This window comes from Ammospiza caudacuta, chromosome 2, assembly GCF_027887145.1.
Source record: "Ammospiza caudacuta isolate bAmmCau1 chromosome 2, bAmmCau1.pri, whole genome shotgun sequence".
In the NCBI taxonomy this organism is placed as follows: domain Eukaryota; kingdom Metazoa; phylum Chordata; class Aves; order Passeriformes; family Passerellidae; genus Ammospiza; species Ammospiza caudacuta.
In genome coordinates this window covers 120478511-120495497 of record NC_080594.1, presented here as the reverse complement: position 1 = coordinate 120495497, position 16987 = coordinate 120478511, and the positions used below count along the sequence as shown (strand labels likewise).

Sequence of the window (16987 nt, the reverse complement as noted above, 5' to 3'; positions counted from 1 at the left end):
GATTTCCCTCTAATGTATAACCCTCCCTTTTCATTTTTAATTCTTACAGAATTTAGGGGTTTTTCTTCCCCATTGTTTCTTTCATCTCTCAATGTCTATAATTTAATTTATCAGCAAACCTGAAGTTTACTTGTAAAAGCAAGTCTCTTTTTCCATTCATCAATCAGTGGAATCCTTCCCATTGTTTCTTTTCTCTCCCAGTGCTGGTTTTACCTACCAGCAGACCCAGAGGTGGTTTGAAAAGACAAATCTGCCATTCCTCTCCCCTCAGTGCTGGGGCTCTTTCAGAGTGTCCACATGGGCCCACCAGGCTGCACACGAGGGTCTCAGTTTCAGATTTGTCCTCCCCCACCCCAGCAGCTCTTCCCACCTCACCCCAAACCCCTCTGTCCCTCTGTTGTCCCAGCATTGTGTCCCCTACCCCAGAGACCTTCTCTCCTCTGGGATATCAGAGGAAGGGACATCAGCCCTCTCCCTGTGCTCCCTTCTCAAGCAGCCAAACTTAAACCAGGCAAGCAGCTGCTTGCCTCCGCTTTTTCCCATTTTTCTCCATCCCTGGCTGCTGCCAGCCTGCTGATGGCCTGAGTGGGCTGGGCCAGGAGCCCAAGGAGCAGCAGCTCCTGGGAGTGGGGATTTTCCCTCCACTCCTCCTCATGGCAGGATCCACGCATGACCAGGCAGCCTCAGCTCTGGAGGAGAAAGCCTGGGAGACAGCCTGGGCTGTTTGGGCAGTGCTTGCAGCAATAACCATCATTTCCCATTGCCCTCAGGACAAGATTATTTAGGTAGGGTTTAGAATAAGGGATTTTTAGTTTAGGATGGTTCCTTTTGAGTCCTGTGTGGCTCTATGCGGTCACCCTACAAATAAATGTGTATTAATTATGGAGACAAAAAAAAAAAAAAAAGGATAATTGGGTCACTTCTTTTTGTTTCTCTGAACTTCTCAGGTACCCAAAACTTGCACCGAAGCACCCCGAGTCGAACTCTGCAGGAAATGATGTCTTTGCAAAATTCTCTGCATTTATAAAGAACCCAAGAAAAGACGCAAATGAAAGTAGGTGCTGCATTCCTGTCATCAGCCCTGGGAGGGAGAACCCATTCCTGTGCAGCTGTAGGACACTGCTGGGGATGCTCCATTTCCAGCTCAGCTCAAACTGATATTCCAGAGGGTGGAGGCTTTGGAAATCTGTGCCTGTTCCCTCCTTTAGTGCAGGATTCCAAGAGTTGGTGGAAGCAGAGCTGCTGTCACCAGGGCAGCACCAATTCCAGCCTCTCCTCACTCCTTCAGCCCTGGGGTCTGTGAGGCTGCACCTTCCCCAGAGCTCTGCCAACAGCCCAGCCCTCTGCAAGTGAGGGATTCCCTGTTTCCATGAATGATGAGGACTCCAGCCTTTGGCACATCCCCAAAGCAGGAGCCTCGTGAGCACCTTGAATGGCCCTAGGCTGGAGGAAGGGTGAGATGAAATATTAGGGAGGAATCCTTTCCTGTGAGGGTGGTGAGGCCCTGGCACAGGTTGGTTGTGGTCTCCCCATCCCTGGCAGTGCCCAAGGCCAGGCTGGATGGGGCTGGAGCAGCCTGGCACAGTGGGAGGTGTCCCTGCCATGGCTGGGGTGACACTGGATGGGCTTTGAGGTCCCTCCCAACCCAAACCATTCCAGGGTTCTGTCTGTGTCCTTCAGCTCTCAGGCCTGACCCTTGGGCTGGCTTTGGACACCCTAAAGTGGCATCCCAGGGCCCTGCTGCTGTCACTGCAGCCTGGCTGTGACACTCCAAAGGGGCGTCCCAGGGACCTGTGTGACCGTGCTCACAGGGGTTTTATGTTGAAGGAAGAGACGAGGATCTGACTCCATGTTTCAGAAGGCTTGATTTATTATTTTATGATATATATTACATTAAACTACACTAAAAGAATAGAAGAAGTTTCACTAGAAGGCTGGCTAAGCTAAGAACAGAAAAAGAAAGGAAAGATAACAAAGGCTCTGTCCTAGACTCTCTGTCCGAGCCAGCTGACTGTGATTGGCCATTAATCAGAAACAACCACATGAGGCCAATCCCAGATGCACCTGTTGCATTCCACAGCAGCAGATAACCATTGTTTGCATTTTGTTCCTGAGGCCTCTCAGATTCTCAGGAGGAAAAAATCCTAAGGAAAGGATTTTCATAAAAAGATGTCTGTGACAGACCTGCTGCTGTCACTGCAGCCTGGCTGTGACACCCCAAAGGGGCACCCCAGGACCTGCTGCTGTCACTGCAGCCTGGCTGTGACACCCCAAAGGGGCACCCCAGGACCTGCTGCTGTCGCTCCAGCTGTGCTGCCCTGCCTGGGCCAGCAGTGCAGTCAGTGTGAAGGCAGGGCCAGGCCACGGAGCCAAACCCCACCCCACAGAGGGGTTTGAGGAGCCATTCCTGGTAACAACAGCCCCAGGATGGTTTTTCCCAGAACTCCCTTTAGCTCCTTAGAGCCTTTATCCCAGCATTAAGGTTTAAGCTTGGATCAGGGAATTGCAGGAGCTGGCACAGCCAGATGTCTGGGCTGGTGCCAGCAGACACGATGCAGGAGTCGCTTGGTGTCACGGGGACCTTGGTACAGCCTTGAATGATCTTTTTATTGTCTTAACCCAGATTTGGAAAAATCTTTGCTTAAAGCCCTGAAGAAGCTGGACAACTATTTAAATAGCCCCCTGCCAGATGAAATCGATGCTTACAGCAGGGAGGAGATCGCTGCTTCCAGCCGGAAATTCCTGGACGGGGATGAGCTCACTTTAGCAGATTGCAACCTCCTGCCAAAGCTCCACATCATCAAGGTTTGCATTTGCTTCTTTAGCCTCCTGCAGAGAAGGGAAGCACAGCAGCTCTGAAATCCTTTTCTAGATTGTGGAAACCTCTCCCCAAAAAAATCCCTTGATGGGGAGATCCTTAAAAAGTTTTGTGCTAGGATTGAGAGATGGATGGGACTTTTGTTTCTTTGTCTTCAGGCTGTTGTTTATTTTTCTCTTATCAATAGTTTAGCACTCCTCTGCATCTCAGTGTATGAAGAAAAAGGCACCAAAAGTCACCAGACACACAGGTTTAAGGTCTTTTAAAGCTATTTTGTTCAATTAACTTTTAGAATGTATTTTATTTCTACCTTTCTACCTAAAATATTATTATTTTATAATATTAACACCTAGTAACTAATTATTTGTCTGTTCAAACAACATCTGATTGTGGCTCTTTCTCACCAATCCCTCTGTGCCCCCAACACTGCAGAAAACAGAGCAGGTGAAGAACAAGAAGGAGATCAGACAATGCCCCAAATCCTCCACCTTATCTCCCACCCACTTCCACACCAAAAACCCCAAACTCTGAGTTTTTCACCCTGTGATAAACTCTGCCAATGCCTACTTGACAAACACAGATTCCAGTTCATCCCAAAGGCTTTTTGGAAGCTTTCTCCATGGATGAAGGTTAAAGGCAGTGCTCTCCATGGATGAAGGTTAAAAGCAGTGCTTTCCTTTGGCTCAGGTTAAAGGCAGTGCTCTCCTTTGGCTCAGGTTAAAGGCAGTGCTCTCCTTTGGCTCAGGTTAAAGGCAGTGCTCTCCTTTGGGTCACGTTAAAGGCAGTGCTCTCCTTTGGCTCAGGTTAAAGGCAGTGCTCTCCTTTGGGTCAGGTTAAAGGCAGTGCTCTCCTGGGGATCAGGTTAAAGGCAGTGCTCTCCTGGGGCTCAGGTTAAAGGCAGTGCTCTCCTGGGCTCAGGTTAAAGGCAGTGCTCTCCTGGGCTCAGGTTAAAGGCAGTGCTCTCCTGGGCTCAGGTTAAAGGCAGTGCTCTCCTGGGGCTCAGGTTAAAGGCAGTGCTCTCCTGGGGCTCAGGTTAAAGGCAGTGCTCTCCTGGGCTCAGGTTAAAGGCAGTGCTCTCCTTTGGCTCAGGTTAAAGGCAGTGCTCTCCTGGGGCTCAGGTTAAAGGCAGTGCTCTCCTTTGGCTCAGGTTAAAGGCAGTGCTCTCCTTTGGCTCAGGTTAAAGGCAGTGCTCTCCTTTGGGTCACGTTAAAGGCAGTGCTCTCCTGGGCTCAGGTTAAAGGCAGTGCTCTCCTTTGGGTCAGGTTAAAGGCAGTGCTCTCCTGGGCTCAGGTTAAAGGCAGTGCTCTCCTGGGCTCAGGTTAAAGGCAGTGCTCTCCTGGGCTCAGGTTAAAGGCAGTGCTCTCCTGGGCTCAGGTTAAAGGCAGTGCTCTCCATGGCTCAGGTTAAAGGCAGTGCTCTCCATGGCTCACGTTAAAGGCAGTGCTCTCCTTTGGGTCAGGTTAAAGGCAGTGCTCTCCTGGGGATCAGGTTAAAGGCAGTGCTCTCCTGGGCTCAGGTTAAAGGCAGTGCTCTCCTGGGGCTCAGGTTAAAGGCAGTGCTCTCCTTTGGGTCAGGTTAAAGGCAGTGCTCTCCATGGCTCAGGTTAAAGGCAGTGCTCTCCTTTGGGTCAGGTTAAAGGCAGTGCTCTCCTTTGGGTCAGGTTAAAGGCAGTGCTCTCCTGGGGATCAGGTTAAAGGCAGTGCTCTCCTGGGCTCAGGTTAAAGGCAGTGCTCTCCTGGGCTCAGGTTAAAGGCAGTGCTCTCCTTTGGGTCAGGTTAAAGGCAGTGCTCTCCTTTGGGTCACGTTAAAGGCAGTGCTCTCCTTTGGGTCAGGTTAAAGGCAGTGCTCTCCTTTGGGTCACGTTAAAGGCAGTGCTCTCCATGGCTCAGGTTAAAGGCAGTGCTCTCCTTTGGGTCACGTTAAAGGCAGTGCTCTCCTTTGGGTCAGGTTAAAGGCAGTGCTCTCCTGGGGATCAGGTTAAAGGCAGTGCTCTCCTGGGCTCAGGTTAAAGGCAGTGCTCTCCTGGGCTCAGGTTAAAGGCAGTGCTCTCCTGGGGCTCAGGTTAAAGGCAGTGCTCTCCTGGGGATCAGGTTAAAGGCAGTGCTCTCCATGGCTCAGGTTAAAGGCAGTGCTCTCCTGGGATCAGGTTAAAGGCAGTGCTCTCCTGGGGATCAGGTTAAAGGCAGTGCTCTCCTTTGGGTCACGTTAAAGGCAGTGCTCTCCTTTGGCTCAGGTTAAAGGCAGTGCTCTCCATGGCTCAGGTTAAAGGCAGTGCTCTCCATGGCTCAGGTTAAAGGCAGTGCTGTCCTGGGCTCAGGTTAAAGGCAGTGCTCTCCTGGGCTCAGGTTAAAGGCAGTGCTCTCCATGGCTCAGGTTAAAGGCAGTGTTCTCATGGGCTCAGGTTAAAGGCAGTGCTCTCCTGGGGCTCAGGTTAAAGGCAGTGCTCTCCATGGCTCAGGTTAAAGGCAGTGCTCTCCTTTGGGTCAGGTTAAAGGCAGTGCTCTCCTGGGGATCAGGACTTCCCAGGACAGGCAGAGAAGCATTCCCTGTGCCCTGGGTTCCAGCACTAGCTGGCAGAGGGATCCTTTCTCTATTCTGGGGGCACACCCAGGGACACTGAGGCTGTTTCCCTACAGCCAGGGGGATCCTCACTTGGGTGGCTGCAGGTCTGGAGGAGCTGTTTCCTATCTGAGCTGTGGCTGCAGTGCTGAGCCTCTCTCAGGCACGGGGCTGAGGTGAGTGCTGGATGCAGGGCTGCAGAGGTGTTCTCATCTGGGTTTCACATGCAAGGTGCACATGAGCACAGCCAAGGAAGGCTACCTTATACTGTCCATCCCCATTTCTGTTTCTGCCATGTTTAATTTCCAATTCTGACAGGCTGGCCTCTACCCAGCGCCTCCCAGGCAAGGCTCCCAGCCTCCTCCTGCAGGACTGTGGGGCATCCACACAACCTGAGTGTGGAAACCCAGGGCACAGGGAATATTTCTGTGTCTGCTCTGGTCAAAGTCATGGATGACTTTGACCCTCATCCATGGAGAAAGTTTCCTAAACTCCAAAATAGACTGGAATCCACTAAGGTGTGCAATAGATTATAGAGAGCAGTGTAGGTGCATCACTTGGTGAGAAATTGAGGTTTTGGGATTTTTAATGTGTTGTGGATGGCAGCAAAATGGAGGGCACAGGGTGTCATCCTGGGTTTCTCCCTCATACTTCTTCTTCCTCCTTCTTCTCCATGGGTTTGGGTGACATTTTATAATTGGGCAGAAAAGTCCCCATTGCAGCTCTTTGGGATCAGTTATTGGGTTAAAAAGGGAAATAAGCCAGGTGTCAGTTTTTCATTGGATAGTTTAGCTTTAAAAGACCTTGGAACAAGAGATTGTTGGCCATTTTTGTGGTGCTTTTCCAGTGCACTAAGCCTGGTGTGGACAGCGTGCAAAACTCTAGGTAGGATAACAATAAACAAGAATCTGAAGACTGAAAAGATCCAGTACATCTCTCTTTCCTGACACAAACCACCCCAGGAGGGTCTCCCCTGACAGAGGAGCCCCCCGGGAGGGCCCAGAAGTCAGGGGAACCCCAACACCTGAACAGCTCCAGTGGCCTGGGACTGGCATTGCCACAGCCCAGAAGGCTGGAGAGGGACATGGAGGGACAGGACAAGGGGGGATGGCCTTGAGCTGAAGGAGAGAAGGGTTACACAGGGTATGGGGAATGAGGAATTCCTCCCTGGCGGGCTGGGGAGGCCTTGGAGAATTCCCAGAGCAGCTGGGGCTGCCCCTGCATCCCTGGCAGTGCCCAGGGCCAGGCTGGGCACTGGGGACAGTGGGAGGTGACCCTGCCATGGCAGGGGTGGCACTGGATGAGCTTTGAGGTCCCTTCAACCCAAACCATTCTGTGATTCTGTGATTCTACTCTGCAAGGCTCTGGAAGAGAAATGGCCACACTGGAATTTCACTGCTTTTAAACAGCAAGGTCACCTCAGGAAGTTCCCTGTTAGACTCCCACTCTGCCAGAGGAAGAGGGGATCCAATCTCTTTCCACAAGGGAGAACTTTGCCCAGCCGTGTCCTGGCTGATCCTGCTGCAGACAGCAGCCAGGGCTGAGCCCTTCCCACACTCAGGCACAGCAAACCCTGGGAAGCAGCCAGGGCCAGCATGGGGAGAATCCCCTGGGTCAGGGGATGTCTGCAGAGGGAGGCAGGAGGAACGTCACACTGCCACATCAGCCCTGCTGCCTGCAGGCAGGGATCGGGGCTCAGCCAAGAGCTGTCTTCCCTGATCATTTGAAATTAAGCCTTTTAATTCATATTTTTCTTATTTTATTCATATTTTTATTTAATATTTTTCATATTAAATATTTTCATATTAAATATTTTTCATATTAAATATTTTTCATATTAAATATTCATATTAAATATTTTAAATTTTAATTTTAAATATTTTTATTTTTATATTCTTAATTTATATTTTCTTATTTTTAATACCTAGTTTTATTTCATATTTTTAACATTTTAATTCATATTTTTCATTTTTTAAAATTCATCTTTTAAATTTTTTTATTCATGTGTTTCTGTGAAAGTTTTCAAGTTTATTCCTGTAGGTTTATTCTGTTCATTCTAGCTTAAGTTTGCTGGGTTAACCTGGATCTCTTCCAGTTTGTTCTACTGGTCCATGTGGCTTTGCACATCTTTAGCAAGATATAGATAAAAATAGAGATATAGACACAAAACAAATCCTTTACAGGGAGTTCAGCAACTTTCTCCACCCCATGTCTTCTTTTTGTGTCTTTCCTTCTTTGCCCTTGCTCACCAACAACACCAGACCCACACACTGGAAATGAAAAACAGGCATAAAGAGTAGGCTTGGGATGTTTTGGGATTTGCAGATTATATGTGCAATGATGTTTTTCTTCTTTATCCTTTTTTCTTTTCATGAAAGGTCGTTGCAAAAAAATACCGAAATTTTCACTTCCCACCTGAAATGACAGGGATTTCCAGATACTTGAAAAATGCATATGCAAGAGATGAATTCACAAACACGTGCCCTGCTGACCAGGAGATTGAATACGCTTACTTGGATGTGGCAAAGAGAATGAAGTAACCTGAAGATGCCTCTGTTTGTTGCTTCTGTGATGGACAACAGCCAAGCTGGAAAAGCACAAACCAGCAGAGATTCTGCAGTGTGATTTTAAGTTCTGCTATTGGCCAATCCTTTTATAATGATTGTATTGCATTATTTACTCCTTCTTAAATTAAGTGTGCGCTTGTGTTTGTGTGTCTTGCACGCTGCAAAGTGGGTTGTCCATTCCAAGGGAAAGGCATCCATCAGTGGTAAAGGTTTGTAGATTTAGGGGAGCAGTGTGGGTCACACGCTTACAGCAGTACCACAGAACAAATCACTGCATTTTGGGAAGAACGAGGCTGTTTGAACACTTTGAACCTTTCATTAGTGCTGCCTCTGGTCTGTGCCACACAGCTCTTGCCAAATTTCACCTCTGACTGGATGGTTTCTCTCTGCTTCACTGCCCTGAGCCAGCAGCCCCTGAGTGACCCAGGGGAGAGCCCAGCCTGCAGGTGGGACCACACCTGGTGTCCCCCAGGCCTCTCCTCTGGGCTGGAGCCCTGCAGGGCAGCTCCACCATGAACAGTTCCTATTTCCACTGCAGGAGTCTCCTTTGGTGTGGAAAAGACAGAAAGAAAGGAGAATTCCTGCCTTCCCTATTGTATTTGGGTTCTCCCAGATGAAGGAAGGAATGATGAATCTGACTCCATGTTCTCAGAAGGCTGATTTATTATTTTAAGATACTATATTATATTAAAGAATACCAAACTAAACCCTATTAAAGAATATGGAAAGGATACTTACAGAAGGCTAAAAAGATAATAATGAAAACTCCTGACTCTCTCCAGAGTCCCAACACAGCCAATGAGTGAAAATAATTCACAGCAGAATCCAATGAAACAATCACCTGTGGGTAAACAATCTCCAAACATTCCACATGAGCACTACACAGGAGAAGCAAATGAGATAAGAATTGTTTTCCTTTTTCTCTGAAGCTTCTCAGCTTCCCAGGAGAAAAATCCTGGGTGAAGGGATTTTTCAGAGAATGTGAATGTGACACTTCCCCTCTGTCAGAGCTGCAGAATCCTCAAACTTCCCTCCTGCTGCTCCCCCAGAGAGAACGCTGGCCTGGGGACTCTCTGCTGTTGGATTTTGGGCAAGGGAGGAGGGAACACTTGGCTGTCCCTGTGGACAGAGGAAATGCAGAGCATCCAGTAACAAATACTCATGAGAGATTTCTCATCCTTCAGTGATTCTTATTTGGTTTTGGAAAGCAGAGAGGAGGAGGAGAGGGCCTAAGAAAGGAACAATCCTTCTGTACGCCCTGCCAGGAGGGCACAGCCGGGGGGGTCGGGCTCTGCTCCAGGGAACAGGGACAGGAGCAGAGGGAGCGGCCTCAGGCCGGGCCAGGGCAGGCTCAGCTGGGACAGCAGCAGCAATTTGCCCATGGAAAGGGAGCTCAGGCCTTGGCAGGGGCTGCCCAGGGAGCTTTGCAGTGCCCATCCCTGCAGGTGTGCCCTGGAGGTGGCACTGAGTGCTCTGGGCTGGGCACAAGGTGGGCACAGCTGGCACTGCATGGGCTGGCAGGGTTGTGCCAGCCCCAGGGATTTGGGGATTCTGTGAGAGTGATCCCAGAAGAAAGAAACCCTAATGCCGGAGCAAGGCCCTGCCCTGGGGCAGCACAGGAGCAGCCCCGAGGCCGGAGGTGCCCAGAGCGGCTCCAGCCCCGGCTGCCCAGCCCTGAGCCCTGTGGGGCTGCCCAGCAGGAGCAGCAGAGCCCCAGAGCCGCTGCTCAGGCTTGGTTGCGCTGCTTTGGGCTCTGTGGCCGCACAGCCCCGAGCAGCTGCTGCCCAGGGATCGGTGTGAGCAGCACAGAGCGGCTGCTGCTGCCGCTGCCTCGGCTGGGGCTGCAGCGGGGGAACCCCTCCCGCCGGGCCGGGGCTGCTCCAGGCGGGCCGGGCTGCTGAGGAACGGCCCCAGCCGGGCTGCCGGGCCACGGGCAGCGTCCCAGCGGGGCTGTGCTGGCTCCGCTCTGGCGGCTGCACAGCCCCGCTGCCAAGGGCTCTCTCCCAGCACAGCTCTCTCTCAGCCGGCCCCAACGGGCGCCTTCAGTTCAGCTGCAGAGAGCAGCGCCAGCCCTGCCCTGCCCGCCCGGCCGGCAACTCTCCCGCTGCGCTGGGGCTGAGCACTCCCTGCTCACAGGGGACTCCGTGCCACTGCCTGGGAAAATGCATCGGCACCGCCGAGAGACAGAAATGAAACCTGGGCACTCTGTTCTTGTGCCTTTTCAGAAACTTTATTAGAAAACATGCTAATTCTTAAGTAATTGGAACTGGTGATTTCCTGGACATTATAATGTATAGTAATTAGAACTTATTGTATATTCATGTTTTTATATCATGAATTGTTGTATAAACATACAATATGTACTAAATGCTAAGTATGTTCTAACAGAGCTATCCATTACACTTTATCTTCATTTCTGTATTCCTAAATTATTTTTCCTATTCTTCTCATTCTACTTCTCTTCTTCCATAATTATTGTATTGTATCGCATTGTATTGTATTGTATTGTATTGTGTTGTATTGTATTGTATTGTATTCTATTCTATTCCTCTTAATAATATTCTTCCTTACTGAATTTTGAAAATGTTCTCCATCCTGTTCCTCTTCGCATTCTTCATCTCTGCTGTTTGTCTTCATTTTGGTTCTCCTCTCCCTCCTCGTCTCGCTGCTCCCGTTCGCTGCCCCAGCTCCCCCTGGTGTTGTCCGTGCAGTGCGAGGCGCAGCCCTGCAGGACGGGAGCTCTGGGAGCACTCGCTGCTGTCAGCACCGTGTCTGTGCCGCTGCTCCGGCCGTGGCCTCAGGCAGGGACAGCGGAAGAGCCCCCGCAGCCCCCGCCTGATTCCAGGTTAACAGGTCTCGTTTTTCCTTCCTGTGTGTGAACCCAGGGACTGACAATGTCCAAGTCGCTGTCCCCTGGGAAGCAGATGAGGACAAAGGGCTCTCTCAGTGGGAAGTGGATGAGGATGCAGGGCTCTGCTGAGGAGCACAGGACAGTCCCACTGAGCTGTCCCAAAGGAGGCACGCAGCACCAGGGAGCTGCTGCCTGTCTGGAGGAAGCATCTCCCTGGATGGCTTTGCAGAGGATGGCTGGGATGGAAAGAGAGATGGACAAGGGAAGGGGAACCCCACCTCCCCTGCTGCCCAAAGCCAACTGCTGAGCCTGCAGAGGAGGCCGAGAGTCAGGGAGGAGGCAGGAAGGAGAGGCCAGTGCAAGGGCCAGAGTCTGCTCTGCCAAGGGAGCCATCTCTGTCCCATGTTCTTGCCCCTCTCAGGGTGGCCCAGGAGGGCACAGCCCGAGTGTCCCCGAGCTGGCAGCTGCTGCCTGTGCTGCCCATCCCCTCGGGGGCTCGAGCCGTGGGGCACAGCCTCACAGGCACAGAGCTGGAGAGACAGAGCAATGACAACGAGCTGTCCCACAGGGAACATGGCAGCGATGAGGAGCTGTCCCCAGTGGAAGAGGCCATCGAGAGCCTTACAGGGGACAGCAGCACTGACCACAGCTGTCCCCAGTGGAAGAGGCCATCGAGCTCTCTCTAGGGGACAGCAAGAGTGGCCTGGAGCTGTCCCCAGTGGAAGATGACAGTGAGCTCTTTCCAGTGGACAGCACAAGTGACCGGGAGCTGTCCCCAGTGGAAGAGGACATCGTGGTGGTTTTGGGGGATGGCCCAGCTGATGAGGAGCTGTCCAAAGTGGAAGAGGACATCGAGGTTGGTCCAGAGGACACCACAAGTGACCGTGAGCTGTCCAAATTGGAAGAGGCCATCAAGCTCTTCCCAGGGAAAACAGCAATGACGAGAAGCTGTCCCCAGTGGAAGGTGACAATGGGCTCTCCCGAGGGGACAGCAAGAGTTACAAGGAGCTGTCCCTGGGTGAAGAGAAGCATGAAAAAGAGCTGTCCCAGGGGAACAGTGACAGTGACAAAGAGCTGTCCCATGGGGTTAACTACGAGGATGAGAAGCTTTCCCCAGCAGACGTCAAACGCAAAACAGAGCTGTGGTTTGGGGAAGACTATGATGTCCAAGACATGTCCCCGTGGGAAGAGGATGACAACAAACAGCTCTCCCATTGGGAAGAACACGAGGATGAAGAGCTGTGGGGCTGGGGCTGTCCTGTGGCAGTGTGGCTGTAATATATGTTAGAAATAATCCATGCTATAAAGGAATGTATTTTATAAAGATTGTGAGATCCAAACGAGTCTCTGACCACAAGCAGCCTGAGAGGCAGACATCTATTCAAACTTTGAAATTCCTGACGGGGGCAGGATAACGATCGGCATTTAGCTTATGAATAGACCCACCCAGCACAATGGTCACCGCCATCCTGAGCCATGGAAGACACCTAAGAGGGATCATTGCCCTGTTGATTAGCATCGATCAAGATAGCAGAAGCCGTCAGAAAGATACATGTGAGTACGCATCTTCCTGGGATTTGATCAACGCTGGCTATCACCCAGGAAATGGCGATTGTCCAGCTCTGCACAGTGAAAGAACCAACTATGAATATGCAAAGTTACAAAAGAAACTTGGACTCCTTGGCCTCAGGCATACTAAACTGCATAAAACATCCTCTCTAAAAGCAGCTGTTGTGAGCAAGAGGGGATCGGACGCAGTAGAGGTCAGATCTATGCTCACCCAGCGCCGAACCCGGACTCGACGCTGTCTCTTTGGCTGTGGTGGTTTTGAGGACTGCATTTTGGTCACAGAAAAAGATAAATAAATCTTTCAGCATTTTTGATAATTTGGCTTTCGATTGATCATTTCTAAGAGTGGCCAAAGCCTCTCAGGGCTCTGGGCACAGCAGGGCCAAAGGCCACAAGTGCGGGGCTGCTCCCAGCAACTTCCTGGCTGCTGCACTGATGTTGGGCTGCCCCGGGTGGCCCTTGGTGACACAGGCACACGGTGTCGGGGCCCTTTGTGATGTGGGACGTGGTGGTGGCCAGAGAGCCTTGTGACATCAGGGAGCCCCGGCCTGGCTGAGGGTGTCTAAGGGGCGCAGAGCCCTGCGGTGCCCAGTCGCAGGAGAGCCGCTCTCTGTGCAGGAAGCAGCTCCCTGTGTCTGTCTGCGCTGGACGCCCACAGCGACAGAGGCCGACAGCGACAGACGAGGACAGCGAGGAGGACAAAGGCAACTCCAACTCCCGGTCGCCAGCCCCTTGCCCAGCTGGCTGGAGGCCCCCAGCGGGCAGTGGTCGGGGGCAGTGGGCAGGTCAGTGCTGCCCCTGTCACAGACTGAGGAGGAGGAGAGGCCCTTTGCCCGAGTGGACTGTGAGCTTTCCCAGTGGGAAGGTGACAGTGAGGAGGAGCTTTCCCAGTGGGAAGGTGTGCAAAGGACGTACGAGAGACAAGTACCGAGAGTTCGAGAAATGTCCCAGTGGAGATCCAGGAGCAGCCAAGACTTGCTGTACCAATGCCAGGTACATGTGGGAGTTGGGATAGTTTCACAGTGCAGAGGTGGGAAACACCAAGAGCTCTAGGAAGGGAAAGAAAATGGGCAGAGTCCTCAGTGAGATGGACCAAGAGGAGTGCGAGGGGGAAGAATGTTTCACAACCCAAGAGATATCCCAGTGGGAAATAGACATGAGAGGGCAGCAGGAGTTGGGATGGGGAGAAGACAAAAGATCCCACGAGCTGTCCCTGCAGAGAGATGTGAGTGTCCCAGATGATTCCCAGTGGGACGATGCCCAAGAGCTTTCCCAGAGGGAAGGTGAGAGGTACCAAGACCTCTGACCATGGGGACAAGATGTGCACTGTCACATGTCCCAGTGGGAAGACAGGAGAGAGCTGGAATTGTCCCAGGTGAGAGCCAGCAGTGACAAGGAGCTGTGCCAAGGAGCAGACGCTGCAGCCCCAGAGCTGCCCTGGTGGGACGATGGCAGTGAGGGAAAGCTGTCCCTGTGGGAGGGAGATGTGAGCAGGCAGGAGCTGTCCCAGTGGAGAAATGCCAACAGCTCTGAGACGTGGGACAGATCCTTGCTAGCAGTGAGTGAGGAGGAGCCTGAGCCTTGTCCCGCAGGGGGCCCAGCTGTGGCAGCCCCGTGGGCACAGAGGTGGCAGCAGAGGCAGTGCCTGCCCCAACCAGCGCCTCTCCTTCCCTACAGAGCCCCACGGAGGCCGAGCCGGCAGCTGCTGCCCCAGCGGGAGCTGCTGAGCAGGAGGAGCCCCTCGAGCCTGTGGCCCCTGAGGCAGAAGAGGCAGCAGAGCCTCCTGCCCCCAGGAAGGAGCTGCCATCAGCAGGGACACAGAGCCCAGTGCCTGCCCCTGTCAGCCCCCCAGGCTGCAGCCAGACTCTGCTGCACTCAGCGTGGCTCATCAGCTGTGTGATCGTGAGCCAGGTGCTGCTGGAGATCCAGGGAGCCGGGCAGCAGCCGCAGGAGCAGAGGCAGCTGGAAGAAAGTGAGGATCCAGCAGTGGCAGGAACAGGCCCAGCAGAGAGGGGAGAGATCCCGGCGCCTGCCCCGCACAGCCCCCCCGGGCCCTGCCCTGCCCCGCTGGCATTCCCGGCCCCCGGGGAGCAGCCGCAGTGGGCAGGGGCAGAGTCAGAGCTGGCACAGGAAGGCAGCCAGGAGACCTTGCCTTGGGACAGTGACTGGGACACTTCCAGTGAGGAAGGGGAAAGTGAGTCAGAGCTGTCCCAAGGGACAGACTCTTCTCTGGAAGAAGTGTCCGAGCTGGAGGATGATGTGAGCTCCAGCTCTTGGGACTTCTTGCGAGCCAGTGTGGGCCCAGTGAAGGAGGAGGGCAGCCAGGCTTGTCCCGCAGAGGGGCCCCGCTGTGGCAGCCCCGTGGGCACAGAGGTGGCAGCAGAGGCAGCCCCTGCCCTGCCCAGCTCCTCTCCTGCCCCGGGCCGTGCCACGGAGGCCGAGCCGGCAGCCGCTGCCCGGGGCGGAGCTGCTGAGGAGGCGGCAGCGGGGGCGGCGCCTGCCCCGCACAGCCCCCCCGGGCCCTGCCCTGCCCCGCTGGCATTCCCGGCCCCCGGGGAGCAGCCGCAGTGGGCAGGGGCAGAGTCAGAGCTGGCAGGGTCACAGCTGTCCCTGGAAGGCAGCCAGGAGACCTCGGCTTGGGACAGTGAGCCCTGCCCTGAGTGGGACATCTACAGTGTGGGTTGGGAAGAGGAGTGGGCAGTGCCAGGGTCAGAGCTGGCAGGGCCACGGCTGTTCCTGGAGGGCAGCCAGGAGACATCGCCTTTTTCCAGTGAGCCCTGCAGTGAGAGGGACGCCTACAGCGAGAGAGAGGAGGAGGAAGGTGAAGTGAAGTCCCTGCCGTCACTGCTCTGGGCAGACTCTTCTCTGGAAGAGGTGTCCCAGCTGGCAGCCCCTGCCCTGGCCAGCGCCTCTCCTGCCCCGGGCTGTCCCACGGAGGCCGAGCCGGCAGCTGCTGCCCGGGGCGGAGCTGCTCAGGAGGTGTTGCCTGGTGTAGCCAAGGCCAGGAAACGTCCCTCCCGCTTCAGGCGGGCGCTGCGGGCGCTGCGGGGGCTCTTCCGCTGTCCCTGCCTGAGGCCACGGCCCGAGGAGTGAAACGAGGAAGAATGAGAAATGATGAAGAAAAAGGAGAAGATGATGAAGACAAAGAAGATGGAGGAGATGAGGAAGAAGGTGATGACTAAGAGAATGAAGACAAATATGATGAAGAAGATGAAGAAGACGAAGACAAAGAAGACGAAGAAGATGAAGAAGACGACAACAAAGAGGAAGATGACTAAGATGAAGAAGACAAGACAGAGAAGCCTTATTTATGGATCCATAGAAATAGAATAGGAATAAGAATTTAGAAATTCTTAGAAGAAGACTACTAGGAATAGGAATAAGAATATGAAGTATTTAGATGAACTGGAATAGGTATTGGAATAGGAATAGGAATAGGAGTAGGAATAGGAATCTAAAAATACATAGAAGTAGCAAAGAAGAAGGCTAGTAAGAAAGAGTAGTACGAAGACGAATAAGAACATTAAGAATGATAAGAACAGAAAAATGAAGAGGAAATTGAATGAATAAATAAAACTAGAAAACAATTTCTTTTTATTTCATATTAAATATTTATATTATGGTCTATGATATAAAAACATTAATGTAACAATCCCAGGAGATAATATTTGGAGCAATCCAAGGTGGTTTTCTATCCCAAGGACATTTAAAGCCTCGTTTCTTTATCCCAAATAGATGAAATCCTGTGGGTTTAGTGTCACATCTCACACAGCTGGGCCCAGGGGTGACATCGTGGCAGCCCAGCCCAGCCCCTGGGGCCGCTGTCCAGGTGCATTTGGAAGGGCACGGAGACAATTTCAGCACCGTCTGTCTTTGTGCTCTGTGAAAAATGGTTTTGTGATTTGTGTTCATTGGTAATTGTATCTGCTGTGTGAAAAAGAGATGCACAGAACGGCTTTGAAACTTTCTGACCCAATAGCTAAGTAAAGCATGAAAATAAAAGAAGTGTAGTAGAGAAGAAGAGATGAAGTGACAAGATGACTGATGCTTTGAATGAAAGAGAAGTAGTTATGGTAAAGCTAAGAGATATTGCAAGAAAGCAGTGGAATGCTTCTGTACAATAAAAAGCGTCACTGTTATGTCGGATGTAACATATACACACATGATCAGGGTCCAAGAAGAAAAGTTTTTTTATGCTGTGTGTTTGCCAGCTTATATACTCTTAACAAAGCCTGATCTTAAGTCGTTAACTACATCACAATAACTTATTAAATTCATTGGTGCAAAGCAACTAACATCAGTATAACTGGCAAAGTTTTACAGAAATTCAATATGGCACGTATACACATCTACTTATGCACGTAGTGTAGCTTACAAAGATTTTCATGTATCTTTTCTAACCTGTTTCCATGCTGATGGCTTTGTCTTCTTCCTTGCTATGATGCACTCAGAAATCATCCATTGTTGTTTGTTCAATTAACTCAGCTTTGCTTGCAGGCCAGCTGTGAATGAGGCTCCTGCATAGCCCTTGCACAAACCAAGGCCAAGGTGTATTTGCCATGTTTGCAGATGCCACACGGAGGAACAGCAGCTTTTGAAGCTCAGTGACTCAGGCAGCACCTG

General features: G+C 51.9%; 1 protein-coding gene across 1 annotated transcript in view; it reads left to right on the top strand.

Annotated features, from left to right (window-relative positions):
- Nucleotides 1–7951, top strand: part of CLIC6 (chloride intracellular channel 6) — a 30858-nt gene extending 22907 nt beyond the window's left edge. Inside the window, exons 4-6 of the mRNA XM_058799908.1 lie at nucleotides 948–1054; nucleotides 2624–2805; nucleotides 7756–7951. Coding sequence (XP_058655891.1) covers nucleotides 948–1054; nucleotides 2624–2805; nucleotides 7756–7917 — 451 coding nt within the window. The 3' untranslated portion in view covers nucleotides 7918–7951. The remainder of the gene's footprint in view (nucleotides 1–947; nucleotides 1055–2623; nucleotides 2806–7755) is intronic.
- The last annotated feature ends 9036 nt before the right edge of the window (nucleotides 7952–16987 follow it).